The 15787-nt window shown below is 41.8% G+C and overlaps 1 protein-coding gene across 7 annotated transcripts in view; it reads left to right on the top strand.

Moving 5' to 3' along the window:
* The window catches only part of aff4 (AF4/FMR2 family, member 4), a 110742-nt gene that overhangs the window by 83106 nt on the left and 11849 nt on the right, over nt 1-15787 (top strand). For all 7 annotated transcript variants that reach the window (XM_078551042.1, XM_078551041.1, XM_078551040.1 and 4 more), the window contains 5 exons: nt 2027-2130; nt 9642-9705; nt 14389-14525; nt 14648-14719; nt 15629-15722. In XM_078551042.1, coding sequence (XP_078407168.1) covers nt 2027-2130; nt 9642-9705; nt 14389-14525; nt 14648-14719; nt 15629-15722 — 471 coding nt within the window. The remainder of the gene's footprint in view (nt 1-2026; nt 2131-9641; nt 9706-14388; nt 14526-14647; nt 14720-15628; nt 15723-15787) is intronic.

Below are 15787 nucleotides of genomic sequence, written 5' to 3'. Positions count from 1 at the left end.
TAATCACCAACATTAATTGGAACTGATTTGCAGACAGTGCTGATTTATCCCAGTGTTTCCTTGCTGCCCTGGATGTTGGTTTATGGCTTTTAGTTTTCATCAGTCAGGTTAATACCCTCCCTTTGTTTTATGGCCTGCCTGTGAGAACAGGGTGGACACAGGGTGTGCAGGGGTGAAAGTATTCCAGGGTGACGACTACTCACCCACACTCTTCCCCCTCCTGGAGAGGGCATCACAGAGTTCAGCAATTGACTATGAGAACTTGCACTCCACAGGGCTGTGGAGCAGAGCATGTTGTAGCCTGGGAAGAGGGAATTCTGCCCTCCAAGCAGCAGGGAGGAGACCATCACCCTGGGAGTGGATGGGGGGTGGGGGGACGCACCCATGGGAGGAGACTCTGACTGAATAGAAAAATTGTCCCTCATTACAAGAGGGAACTGCTGTTTGAAAAATGCTGATGTGTCTTCCTTTCCCCTCGGGTGATCCCTGAAAATGGAGGAACTGAGTCTGTGAGAAAATGCAGCACACTGTGTAAAGAAACTGGAAAAAGAAACCGGTGTGTATGTGTAGTTACTCAGTTTATGCAGGGCGCACCTCATTACTGAGAACCACAGAAGGGAATCTTTCTGCTAGAACTCAGACACTGAGACCCGGGATTTATGCGGGACATTCAACCAGGAACACTGAGGTCCTGCTAAATTTAACAGCCAAACCTTATTGGAATTGTTTCCCATCAGGCAGTTTGCAAAACTGATGGGGCTAAGCACTGCTTGGTGGGAAGCCTAGCAGTTCAAGGCAGGATGGTCCATGCAATCGAAAACCATGGCTGAAGAGATCGAGGTGGGAGAGAGGCAGCATGTTGTGAGGGGAGCGGTTCCTTGGGAGAGAGCAGGGAAAGATGGTGAGGGCAAGACGAGGGAGATTGTGTGGGGGATTGCAGTGAGAGAAATTCCACCAGGGCACAGCAGCAGAGAGGAGTAACAAACTATGGGGAGAACTAGAAGTGAGAAACAGCAAAAAGTCAAAGAATGGTGTGGAAAGACCAGAAGTGGAAATCAGTTAAAACAATTAGCCATTAAAATTGATGAGATAACTACCATTGTGTATGACTGCTTTTATGTGCTAGTGTGTTTTTCATTTTCCATCTACATATTTAGCAGCAATGTGAAAAGCAAAGCATGTCTCTCCCTGTCAGTAAACAATCTCTCTATTGGCCAGTCTTCTGCTGTACCCCTTAATTGGCGACACATGGAAACTGCGGCCCTGGGTTAAGACTTCTGGGGAATTCCGAGGAGGTTTGGCCCCTAAACATGCAGTACACAGGCCCACCAGCACATGAACAGACCCTGGCGCTCATGGACCAATCTCCCAACAATGGGCAAACAGCCCCACTATTGTGTCAATACCTCAGGAGAGGTGAAAGCTAAAGGAGTAAACCCTGACATCCTCGAGTGAAGTCCAATGGTGGAATGATGCCTAAATATGTAATCTTTATGGCAAATCCTGCAACCAAACTGGTACCAAACATCGAGCTCTGCATTTCTTTGGTCCCAAATGAAGAGGTCGAGAGGGGGACCCTGACTCTGGGGAAGCCCAGGATCTCTATACATTTTGCCCAGGCTTGCATCCTGAAGAGGACACTCCAGTTTTGCTGCACGTTGTTAGTGCAGTACAGGATGCCATGCTGGAGCGGGTCTCCTGCGCTGCACCAAGTGATGTTTAACATTGAGTTGATCTCCAAAGCACAAACCATCACCTCACAAAACTGAAGGCTGTAAGAGAAAACTGTCATAGTTTGGGTGACACCAGATAAAAGAAGGCTGGGTGTATGAAAAGTATAAAAATAGTGTTTAGTGCCTACCTTGATCGTGCTGTAGGAAGATTAGTTGCCGCTGAAGTTCTATATGTCCAGCTGCTCAACAGAATCAGTGTTAGATGGGGCTTGGAGTGTGTCCATACTGTGATTAGAGCATCTGACTTTTGTGATTTTCATTGAAGTACGCAGTTGATTTTGTTTTATTTGTAGTTACAAGAGAAAAACCCAGTTAATTCCTTGAACCCTTTGCAATCATCAACACCATCAGGAGATGGTTTAAAGTCAAGAAGGCCCAAACTCAGCTTTGATGAGCGGTAAGTATAATAGTAATCTCTCTGATAATCCATGTATCTAAATTTAAATAATTGTTCAACACTAAGAAAAGATCATCTTTATAAACACAAAATTTAACCATTTTTAAAAAAAAGTGAGGGTTCAAGTCTGGCGTTGTAATTGAGTTCTGTTTAATGAACTAGGTTAACTATAATTATCTTTCTGTTCATTGATAGCAACGGGTTGGCCATACGTATCTGCCAACATCTTATAATTGAGTCTCATTGCACAATCTCTACTTTAGATTATTTTTTCCCAGGGCCCCCAACCTGTGGAAAATCTTATCATCTTACTTTCCTACTACAATCTTTCAGCATTTAAAATCCAAGCTTGGTGCCACTTAATTATTATTTAATGGTTTACCCAGCCCATTTTAATATTTTTTGCCTTGTATTGCACTGCAATATATGCCCCTCATCTTGGTTTCCTTGTTCAAAACAAAACTCCGATCAAAGTCAAGGAGGGATATTGAAAGGAGTATGCCTTCAAATAAAACAACCAGGTTTTATTAAATCTATATTCTGCATTCCATAATTAATAAGATTTATGTTTATTATACTTAATTGAAAGTTGGCTATGCAGTTGAGCAGTGGTATATCATTTGACTTGTTTATATGCTTAATTTTAACTCACGAACAACTCTCATTGCTGTTGTATCATAAAACTTTCATTTTGCTAAAATTTGTAGAAAAGGGGGTAGCATAAATGCTCAGTCTTTTATTCCTTTCCGTATGAAACTTATGTTCTCCATATTGTACAGCCCCTCGAACATGCTCTGGCATTGAATGTGATCCTGGCTGGTCTTGTGTTTCAACTCCACCTTCACGCCTGCTCCCCATATTCTTCATTCCCTGAGACACCAAGGGCAGAATTTTATGAGTCGACGAGCGGGGGCGGGGCCTGCTCACTGATGCGTAAAATGACGCATGGTGACGTTGGGGAGAACTCCCGACTTCACCGCGCCCGATTTAAATTTTCAGGAAGGAGGGAGCGCGGCAAAATCAGCTGCGCGCCTGCCAACCTGTTAATGGCCAATTGAGGCCATTGACAGGGTCAATTAAGTAATTAATGGACCTGCCTGTCCAACCTTAAGGTTGGCGGGCAGGTCAGGAGCCCCGGCGGGAACTAGAAAAAACATGAAACCTCATTCACGAGCGGGATGAGGTTTCATGTAGGCTTTAAAAAATTTTGATAAAGATTTTGTAAAAATTATGGACATGTCCCAACTCATGTGATATTGCACATGAGGGGACATGTAAGGGAAATTTTATTTTTCTATTTTTATCTTCTTTACATGTACAGCCGATCTCCCTGAGGCAGCACTTAACACCTGTCATACACACGCTACTTCCTTTTTATCTTTACCTCTATCTCTCTCGTCACCCAGGGTGCTCTGGATTTATTTGTCCTACCTTTCCCCTTCAAGGGAATATACCTTGACTTTGCCTGCAATACTTTTTCTTTGGAGGTGGCCCATTGTTCATCTCTTCTGCCAACATTTGACTCCAACTCACTTGACTCAGATGCATTATCATCCTATCGAAGTTGGCTTTCCCCCAATTAATTATCCCTGCTCTGGATTGTTCCCTGTCCTTTTCCATGATTAACCTAAACCTTATGATACAATGGCCACTGTCCCCTAGAGGCTCTCCCACTGATATTTGATCCACTTGGGCCAACTCATTCCCCAGAACCAGGTCCAAAAGTGCATGTCCTCTCATTGGATTGGAAACATACTGCACAAAATTATCTTGAACACATTCCAGAAACTCTCGCCCCTCTATTCCCTTTGTACTATTCCTATCCCAGTCTATATTTGGATAATTGAAATCCCCCATTATAATTACTCTATAATACTTGCACCTCTCCATAATTTCTTTGCAAATTTCTTTCTCCACATCCCTTCCACTAGTTGGTGGTCTATATACTACCCCAACCAACGTTATTGCACCTTTGTCATTCCTTATCTCTAGCCAGAGAGATTCTGTCCTTGACCCCTCTGGAACATCCTCTCTCTCCAGTACTGTAATGCCATCTTGAAGCAATATTGCCAATTTTCCCCCCTCACCCCCGGCCCCCTTTCCTTCCTTTCATGCCTCTCCTAAACACCTTGTACCCGGGAATGTTTAATGTCCAGCCCTGCCCATCTTTGAGCCAGATATCTGTTATAGCAATAATTAGCATGATTCCATTTGTCAGCCTGTGCCTGCAGCTCGCCAATCTTATTAACCACACTCTGCATTCACACACATGCACATCAGCCCTGATTTAGGCTTTTTCACTTTCCCTCTTATTCTGATGCCATCTAATGACTTACTATTGGTACTCTAATTCTATCAAGCTGTCCAAGTATTCTATCTACCTTGATACTACTGATGTGTCCTCGTTATCAGTTGATACCTTAATATTTCCCATTGCCAGTTTTTCTCCTCTGCTGTCTGCCCCCTCAGGTTCCCATCCCCCTGTCAATCTAATTTAAACCCTCCCCAACAGCACTAGCAAACCTCCCCTCAAGGACGTTTGTCCCAGTCCTCCTTGTACAGGTCTCACCTGCCCCAGAACCGATTCCAATGCCTCAGAAATCTAAAGCTCTCCCTGCTACTCCATTTCTCCAGCCACGTGTAGAACTGCTCAATCTTCCTATTCTTATGCTTACTAGCACATGGCACTGGGAGTAATCCTGAGATTACAGCTCTTGATGCCCTGCTTTTTAATTCTCTTCCTAACTCTCTAAAATCTGCTTTCAGGACCTCATCCCTTTGCCTACCAATGTCATTGGTCCCAGCGTGGACTACGACCTCTGGCTGTTCATCCTCCCCTGAAAGAATGTCCTGTAGTCGTTCTGTGACATCTTTGACCCTGGCACCAAGGAGACAACATACCATCCTGGAATCACATCTCCAACCACAAAAACGCCTGCCTGCTCGTCTAACTGTGGAATCCCCTACTACTGACTTTCACTCTCCCTCCTCCCCCATTGTGCAGCTGAGCCACTTGTGGTGCCATGAACTTGGCTGTTGCTTACAGTATTCTGAGGAACCACCTCGCTCACCAGTATCCAAAATGGAAAAGCGGTTAGAGAGTGAGATAGCCTCAGGGGATTCCTACACTACCTGCCTGTTTCTCTTAGATACTCTGGCGGTTACCCATTCCCCCTCTGCCTGTGTACTTCCTAGCTGTGGTGTGACCACCTCTCTAAACATACTATCCTTGTAATCCTCAGGCTTGCAGGTTCACTACAGTGACTCCAGCTGCCACTCATGTTCCGCATCCCGAAGCTCAAGTTTCTGCAGCTGGTGTCACTTCTTGCAGATGTAGTCATTGAGGGCCTTTGTGCCTGCACGACTCCCCACATCCCGCAAGATGCACATTCCACATAGCCAAACTGCACTGATGCATCTTAAACTTTATATAACTTTATAAAGTTTACTCACCTGTTACTCACCAATCGTCTCCTTTTCTCCCGCTCGCACTCTTTATGAAGCCTCGCTGGTCTCTCCCTCACACGCTCTTTATGGAGTCTCGCGCTCTCTCCCTCTCGAACTCATTATGGAGTCTTGCTGCCCTCTCCCCCTCGCACTCTTTATAAAGTCTCTGATGTACTTTCCTGTTGCTTCAACTTTTAACTTTGGATTTCTAAACCTCCCTTCACCTGAACCCCCCCCTCCACCTCTGTTAGTTCCTATTCTGATCATATTTGCTGGTGCACTTACATTTGGATACTCTGTCATACTCTGGTGAACATTGCCCATATCGCTACCCTGCAGTATTGCCTTGCCCTTTCTCTTTAACTTTACAAATCTCCTAATTTGAACCCTTCCCCACCACTATTTTAGTTTAAAGCCCTTTCTTACAGTTCTTTCTGGTATACAACTCACCAGGACACTGGTCCCAGCAGGTTCATGTGAAGACCGTCACAACAGTACGGCTCCCTCTTTCTCCAGTACTGGTGCCAGTGTCCCATGAATTGCAACCCATTCCTCCCACAGTAATCTTTGAACCACGCATTCAACTCTCGAATCTTATTTACCTTATGCCAATTTGCTCATGGCTCAGATTGTAGTCCAGTGATTTTTTTTTACCTTTTGTGGTTCTGCTTTTAAATTTAGCCCCTGCACTGCTCATACTTCCTCAGCAGAACCTCTTAGTCCTGCCTATGTCATTGGTAGCATGAAAACTGGATGCTCCCCCTCGCACTGCAAGTTCCTCTCCTGCTAAGCGGAGGTGACCTTAAACCTGGCACCAGACAGGCAACACAGCCTTTGGGACTCATGGTTCTCTGCAGCCAAGAGCATATCTATTCCCCTAATTAAACTGTCCTCTATTACAACTAGATTCTTTTTTGCTCTCTCCATATGAATGGCTTCCTGCATCATAGTACTGTGGGCAGTTTGCTCACACTTCCTGCAGTCCCTGCTTTCACCAGCACAATTTCAAAAACCTCAAACCTGTTGGACATTTGCAAGTGCTTCATAACTTTTGGGTCCCCGTACCTATCTCACTCACAGTCACACCCTCCTGCCCCTGACCACGGACCACGTCAGAAGTACCTAGCATAAAGGGTGTGACTCAATCCTGGAACAAAATGTCCAGGTAACTTCCCCCTCCCTGATGCGTTGCAGTGTACAAAGCTTGGACTCCAGTTCATCTACTCTGAACCAAAGTTTCTCAAGCTGCAATCCACCTTTCAGATGTGGATTGCATTAGTGTCCACCAGCTCCCACATGATACAGCTGCAAAACATCACCTGTCCTGCCAGCTTTATTAATGAACCCAGCATTTACAGTTCCTTTGATCTATATCATCTGATACCTTTACCTAACAAAAATCCATTGATCTCAGTCCAAAAAATTACAATTGAACCATTTCAAGCACAACCATTTGGGGGGAATGAGTTCCAGATTTCCATTACCCTTTGCATGAGAAAGTAATTTCACTTCTGAACAATGTAACTCTAATGCCCCCTTGTTCTGCATTCCTGCATTAGAGGAAAGCACTTATTTGTATCTACCCTATTGATTCCTCAATCATTTTTGACATCTATTAGACCACTCCTTGACCTTATAAACTCATGGGGGAATACAAGCCAAGTTTATTCAACCTTACCTCATAATTTAACATGTTAAGTCTGACATCATTCTGGTGAATCTGCTTTGTACCCCTATGCCAATATATCTTTCCTGTCATTTGGTTCCCAAAGTTGAATGTAATACTGTAGATGGGATCTGACCAAGACTCTCTATAACTGAAGCAGCACTTCTTTCCCTTTGTGTTTCAACCGCCTTGAGAGAAAAGCCAACATTCTTTGGCCTTTTTGTATCTGTTCACTAACTTTTAGTTATTTGGGTACTACAGCTTAGTTTCTTACCCATTAAGAAAATATTCCCATTCTTCATCCTCAGATCCAGGATTGAGACTCTTTCACAGTGCAATATGCACTTATTCCACATTTACTGCGTTCCACCAGAATTGAAAAAATCCTGTAAATAGCAACTGTTCAGGCAGGCACTATTGTATTTTTTAAGGGAAAAGTAGATTAATGCTCGAAGAGAAAAGTAGATAAATGTTTGAAGAAGAAAATACAGCTTTGTGGAGCTGGATAATGGGATTAATTTTTGATTATTTTATGAAAGAATCGATGCAGATTCAGTGGACTGAGTGATCTGCTTCCATCTCACTAACTTTGCCAGGCAAAGTTGATTAATATGCAAGTATCTAATATTAATAATGTTTGTGTGAGTTTAACTTATGGTATTACCAAGCAAGCCTTGACGAAAAAAATGGATGCAATTGGACTTGTCTTTTCTCTTTGGAGAATTGTAATAACAGCAAAACTGCCAATTGGCTGAGTGCTTTGCAAAGTGGATAATCAATCTATCTGATCTATAAAACAATACTGTAGCATTATGATTATGTCAAAGGACTAGTAATCCAGGGGCCTTGCCAGTGACCTGAAGGCAAGTTCAAACCCCACAGCAGCTGGGGAATTTAAAATCAGTTAAATAAATAAATAACTCTGGAATTAAAATATCTAGTGTCAGTAATGATGGCCATGTAACCACCGAATTGTTGTAAGGACCCATCATCACTAATATCCTTTTAAGGGACAGAAATCTGCTGTTCTTACCCAATCTGGTCTACATGAGACCCACAGTAATGTGGTTGACTCTCAACTGCCCTCTGAAAAAGCTTGGCAAGCTAGTTAGTTGTATCAAAACTGCTATGACCTTCACTGCACAGACTACAGCTTTTCAAGAATTTTACACCATCTTAGCACCACCTTCTTGAGGGCAATTACATATGAGTAATTAATGCTGGTCTTGCCAGCAACGCTCACATCCTGTGAATGATTTAAAAACAATACTGAGTTGTTGCTTGTTACTGAGTTTATGCCAAGCACCTCCTGGCACTCAGCACAAAGCAGTTTTGGCAGTACCCTGTCGATATCCTTCCTTTCAGCCACAATTGGTGCAAAACAAGGGAAAACTGACAGTAAAAAGACGAAAATGGATGTAAGAATTTGTATTCTCACTAAAATTGTATGTAATTGTATCATTTTAATCTTGAAAAATTGCTTTTTTGCACAGCTGATTCCGAAGTATAGAAATTGTATAATTTAGCTCATTAATGTTCAAACTAATATTTGAAATTTGTAACACCGGACTATTCAGTAATTGCTGTAATTTGAATATATAAATGTACGGCCCAGATTTTGCGTCAGTAATACCGGTGAAACTTTCTTCGTTCATCAACGTTAACCTCCGAAACAGACTACAACTTCTGGAGTCCGCACATGCATAGTTGCTGTGACCTATTCTACACATCCCCATAGAATACACTGAAGCCTCCTAGGCTACTGCCATCAAGTAGAACCACTCTGAACCAAGGAACACTTGGCCCTCATATTATTAGTCTTGCTGTAAAAACATGTGGGAGGAAAGAATTGCACCTCGTCGAATGGCCTGTAACTGTTTAACACCACTGTTAATGGCTGTGGAATGTTTGATCTTTCAGCTTCTACCTTAATCCCATGCGTGTGGCTAATCATTTATTTAGCTTTCTAAACATTTTAATGAAAAGCGAATAATTCAGCGCATTTAATGCAATTGGTACCGCTACTGTTGCTGGACACCTGACAATCCCCCTGAGGGTGCCAGATTCAAGCTTACGTCTTGAAATGGGAAATCCATGTCACAGAGATCACTAGATCTGTGCAGGCATCAGTCTTTGAGGTCAGTGGTGATTGGTCATTGGCCTTGCTGTTGATCACTGGATCTAGGCCATGCATATTTTCAAAATGAAATTTTAAACTAAATGTTATTCTGTAAATGCTAAGCAACAGCAAAGAAGTGTTCAAATTAAACTTGTAAGATTCGATTATTCTTGGCATGGCTGTGAAGTGTGGTTTATGATACAACGGTGCTAGCATTGTGCAATTTTGAACTGTGGAGAACGCTAAATATGAAACTAGTTTTGCCTTTTTCAATCTTAGGTTGCATTCAGCAGATCATTACCTTCAGGAAGCAAAAAAGCTTAAGCACAATGCAGATGCTTTGGTAAGTACTTCACAATGATGATTAACCTTTTTAATTTGGTAACAAACTGACATCTGAAGAACTGATGAGAGCAAATTAATTGCCTTCTAGTGACATTATTTAGTTTCCTTATCCTAAAGATGAAACAAGCAAATTACTTGTTACAATTTTGGAGCCCAAATACTGAATTTGGATATGGCAGCATATTACTGGGCTATTAATCCAGACGCCTAAGAATCCAAAGACATGAGTTCGAATCCCACCACAGCAAGGGTATTTAAATTTAATTAAGAAAATCTGGAATGAAAAGCTAGTATCGATAAGGTATAAAGGAGCAAACTTGCAAATCAATCACTATCTTCCTCGCAGTTCACTGTACTTCCAAGTTTTGTGTTACCTGCAATTTTTGAAATTGCCCTGCACACCCCAAGTCCAAGCCATTAACAAAAATAAAGAAAAGCAGTCGTCATAGCACTGAGAACACCTGTATACCTTTCTCCATTCCAGCCTGAAAAACAAAGGTGGCGAAATGGGACTAGCTAAGTTGCTCTTGTAGAGAGCTGGCATAAGCTCACTGGGCTGAATGGCATCTTCCATGCTGTAATCATTCTAGGATTCATTCTGTTGAGCCTCTGTTTGCTCACCTTACCAACTCATCTCACCCAAGCAAACAATTTGTCATTCAGCGTACCCCTGCATATGTACAGAATTTCAGATGTAATTGATAGACTTGTTCTTCCATTTTCAGCATTTCCCTCCACCAGTCAAAAGCATCTCCTGATCAGTATCTGAATGATAGAGAAGCAGGTCTTTTGAACTGCTGCAGTCCAAATGATGTAGGTACACCCTGTTAGGTAGAGTATTCCAGGATTTTGACCAAGCTGAAGAAAAGAGACATCTCAAAGCTTTTCATCTTGCACTCATCAGGAATAGTCATCCTTAACAAGCGTGACTACATCAACAAATGTACGCCATTCTTAATGACTGGTCCAAATTCATATCCATCAGACCTGCCGCTTGACATGACCGAACAGCCTTGCTCGAAAGTAAGCTAAAAATCACTTGCTGGACTTGCGTAAGAGCAATGAGCTACCATGTGATATATGACATGGTTTGTCCTCACGACTGTGTCCACATATGTATTGGCTGCCCAAGACAGACAGTGATGTGCCTTTATGCCCTATCTTATCTGTGACTAGTTCTGCACATGAATTGGCCAAATGGTTGGGCAAGTTGTTACAACCAGTTTTCCTTATACACCTTGAAGGATTCCTTCACAATTTGTGAAGATAATTACAAGACTTGCATTTCGATAGTAATGCTGTGCTCATTTGTCATTGCTAGCCTATTCACCAATGTCCCATTTAAGGAAGCCATAGATAATTGTGCTGCATACCGTATCATGGCAATCTAGACCTGCCATCATTGCGTGAATCAGTATTGATTGAGCTTATGAACTCAGTAACTCAAGCAGTTGATTTCAGTTTTGGTATTGCCATGGGATCCCCTCTAGGCCCACCTCTCACAAACGTCTTTGTTGGGTTCCATGAGAAACGTGTCTTCGATGGAATGACACCTAACCTCCTACCACACACCATTTCGATATGTGGATGATATGTTTGCTATATTTAAATCTGCAGCTGCATGTTCTAATTTCCTTACATGTTAATGGGCTTCACCCTGCGCTCAAATTCATCGTTGAAATTAAGCAGTCAAATTAACTCCCCTTTCTTGATGTACTGGTTGAGAAACCTGCCAAGGGGTACTCCAGCACAGTCTACCACGAGCCTATCTTCATTGGTCAATATACACATTAGGATTTGCTCATCGTATGAGCTTGCTTCAGAAATAGGGTGCATCAAAAGCATCCCGCGGGATAATGGCTACCCTGATCAGATCATTTCGAGGTGTGTACCTCACAAACTCATGAACTGACCTAAGGCCATCACTTTCGGCCCTGAAAAGTGCCCAGTCTACCTCTACCTCTAACTAACTTCTACCCTGGAAGGGAAAGGTATCTTAAAAATTTGAGCAACAGTTGAAGCTAGCTGTTTCATGCTGCTACTATGCAGGGGCAACGTGACTGGTATTCACCATTAACAGGACACTGCTATCAAGCCAAAAAGACGTTCTGCTTATTTCACAAATGAGTAATGTGGTATATGAATTTCAGTGCCAATGTGATGCTAGATATGTAGGCCGTGCGTCCCAAAGACTGGAGGCTCATATCAAACAGCATGTTCCAGCCGCTGTTCGCAACAGGCAAGGTACAGATCGAACCCAACTATCCCATTCTTGCAAAACTCAAAACACGGTGCGCAACATTAGATGTGATTCTGCAATTGGACAACATTTGCTGAATAATCTTCAGTGTACTAAGCATTATGCTGGCAACCAATTTAAGATTGTCAGACGGGCTCACAGTGTGGTGCATTTGCATGTACTGCAAACTACATATATTAATTCACAGGGCCCAGTTCTTGCAGACAAAAAGAACATGTGTACACGTACCGTGTTTCAATTTAACAAAATAAGTGACAACCATTCACTGACTCATTCCTCAAGGAAACCCCTTGACCAATCAGGGTCAAGCTACTTGGTTTAAATTTCAAACAATGCTTGGCAGTTAACTGTTGGTCACCATCAATTGGTGCATTCTCCATGGTACCTCTCTATCAGTCAGAGTCCACTTGCCAACCAATCAGCACACTCTCATGCAGTAAAAATTGTTGTTTTTCCCTTCTATTAGTATTCTTGCAAAGTGTCCTGATGAGTGCAAGACAAAAAGATGTGACATGCCTCTTTTTTTCAGCACACTCAAGTTCTGTACTACCAAATGGCTATATTTCCAAGTCAAGATGGTTAGTGGCTTGGAGGGGGAACTTCCAGGTGGTGTGTTTCCATATGTTTGCTGCCCTTGTCGTTTCTAGATGGTAGTGGGTTTGGAAGGTGCTTAGGCTTGGTGAATTCTTGCACTGCATCTTGTAGCTGGCTCACACTGCTGCCACTATGCATCAGTGGTGGAAGGAGTGAATGTTTATGGATGGGATGCCAGTCAGGCAGGATGCTTTGTCCTGGATGGTATCAAGCTTCTTGAGTGTTGTTGGAGCTGCACTCATCCAGGCAAGTGGAGAGTATTCCATCACACTCCTGACTTGTGCCTTGTAGATGGTGGACATATTTTGGGGAGTCAGGAGGTGAGTTACTTCCCACAGGATTCCTAACCTCTGACATGCTCTTGTAGCCACAGTATTTATGTGGCTAGTCCAGTTCAATTTCTGGTCAATGGTAACCCCCAGGATGTTGATGGTGGGGAATTCAGCGGTGGTAATGCCATTGAATGTCAAGGGATGATGATTAGATTCCCTCTTGTTGAAGATGGTCATTGCTTGGCACTTGTGTTGGCGGAAATGTTATTTGCAACTTGTCAGCCCAAGCCTGGATGTTGTCCAGGTCTTACTGCATTTGGACATAGTGCTGAACATTGTGCAATCATCAGCGAACATCCCCACTTCTGACCTTATGATGGAAGGAAGACCATTGATTAAGCAGCTGAAGTTGGTTGTTTCTAGGACACTACCCTGAGGAGCTCCTGCACTGATGTTCTGGAACTGAAATGATTGACCTCCAACAACCGCAACCATCTTCCTTTGTGCTAGGTATAACTCCAACCAGCAGAGAGTTTTCCCCCTGATTCCCATTGACTCCAGTTTTACTAGGGCTTCTTGATGCCACACTCGGTCAAATGCTGCCTTGATGTCAAGGGCAGTCACTCTCACTCATTTCAGCCACATTTGCCATTTATCACAAGATAATGTCATTAAAATTCTTTCTGGGAAGACATATTTTACATGGTAGAATTACTGAAGTAATCTGTTGAAACGTGATATTTGACAAAAGGTTAACTGTTTAGCACAGAGATTGTTAAAAGCAAGTAATTAGAGAATATCTTGTATCGTTCTCATCACTTTTAATATGAGCAGTTTACATCTTAGGTGCTTTGTTTCTTTGCTGCAAAATCTGCTGTTTTATTTTTCCCCTCAAGTACTGGTTAGCAAAATTTGACCCATTTCCTTCTGTTTATTAATTTCTCTTGGCTTTACAGAATTAGAGAAATTCACAGGACAGAAGAGAGCTCCCTGGTTCTGAGTTATCCATAGAATCCCATTCCTCTGAATTTTTGCCTTGTGGGCTTTAAGATTTTTCTTTTCCAAATATTTTTGCACTTCCCTTTTTAACTCTGTTAAAAATTCTGCTTCCATTGTTGTTTCAGATCGAGGACCCCCTTTAGATGTATATCTTAAAATAATGCTCTTTAGTTACTCTTGCAGTGGAAATAGTCCTCATCTCTCCACCTTTTCAGAATCCTATATAAATTTTGAAAATGTCTTTAGTTATGAGGAGAAACTAGAAAAACTGGGGCTCTTTCCACTAAAGCAGTGAAGATCATATCTCCTTTTTAAAGTCCCTCATCCCTGATGCATCTTAGTGAAACTCCCCTCCAACATTTCCACAGCTTCACTTTCCTCCCCAAACTGGGCATTGAAAATTAAGCACAATATTTATGTTGCTTTTAAATAGGTTTAGCATTAACTCTTTGCATTTGTACTCCGCTATTATTTATGAAATCTTGACTTTTATATCTCCTTTTTTATTTATTCCATGGATCTCTGTACTGACCCCTTCCTGTTTTGTCAATTGTAGTCGGACAGATTTGAAAAAGCGGTGTATTACCTTGATGCCGTTGTGTCTTTCATTGAGTGTGGTAATGCTTTGGAACGTAATTCTCAAGAGGCAAAATCTCCTTTCCCCATGTATGCTGAGACCGTAGAACTAATCAAGTAAGTAAAACCCCTGGACTTCAGAATACCATTTTGTTGTACCAATAATTGTATATGACTAAGTGGCCTTTAATAAAAAGTACTTTATATTGCTGTTTCAAGAATCGTCTTTTTCGTTCCAGGTACACTATGAAATTAAAGAATCATATGGCACCTGATGCTACAGCAGCCGATAAAAAACTGGCAGTCTTGTGGTGGGTTTAGCCTAGTACAATCTTCTATTTAATGTACAGTTTGAACCTTATCACATTCATGGGAACTAACAAACATTTTAGTTGGGTCCTAATCTTACTCAATTCTCCTGAGCATTTACTTAACCTGATGCTGGAACCAGCAAAGTTTTTTCATATGGGTGGTTTGTAATAATAAACTTGTATTTTAACATACTTGCATAACCATTTTAGTTTTATATTCATTTAACAATCATATGAAGGTAATAACTGTTTGGTTTTATGCCTTCAAATGCTACCTCCAGTTTGCACTGAAGCTCAATTACATCAAAATACTATTAATAACAAGATGTGGGAGATCATGTTGCACTTCCAGCTCTACAGCTGCAGAGTGCAGGTTGATGCCTGAAATTTCCTACAAGATACCTCCATTTATAACTGGAAAAAAGATTCACCAGTTTGAGACTGGAACTGAGAGCATATACTTATCAGGAAAGGCTGAATGGACTGGGGTTCTTTCTCTGAAAGAGAAGACTGAGGGGAGACTTGATAGAGACCTTCAAAATTATGAAAGGTTTCGATAGAGAAGATATTTTCAGCTGTGTACGAGTCTAAAATTAGGGGCTGAAACATAGGGTTGTCAGCAAGAGAAACTTTTTTGCCCAAGGAGCAGTGAGAAAGTGGAACACTACCACAAGGAGTAATGGAGGCAAATAGCATAGATAAATAAGGGGAAACTAGATAAGCACATAAATATGTAATTTTTAAAAGATATTGATTAATAATTCAGCATCTTTTTTTTTAATATTTCAAATTGGTTGAGCCACTACTTGAACCTTCAGTTTTTAGCATTCATCAGAGTAGAAGAAGCATACGCAATAGTAAATTCCTCCGGTTAACAATGAAGTTAAAATTCGTGTCATTGTTTTCTAGTCTCCGATGTCAGTCACTTTTGTACATGAGGTTGTTTAAACTGAAGAAAGACAGTGCATTAAAATACTCCAAAACGTTGACTGAACATCTCAAGGTAAATTATTCTGGAGCTTTTTTCACCAGTTTATTTTACTTGGCTGCTATTACTTTAGACACTTC

This window comes from Cetorhinus maximus, chromosome 10 (assembly GCF_964194155.1).
Source record: "Cetorhinus maximus chromosome 10, sCetMax3.hap1.1, whole genome shotgun sequence".
In the NCBI taxonomy this organism is placed as follows: domain Eukaryota; kingdom Metazoa; phylum Chordata; class Chondrichthyes; order Lamniformes; family Cetorhinidae; genus Cetorhinus; species Cetorhinus maximus.
This window is presented reverse-complemented; position numbering and strand designations above follow the sequence as displayed.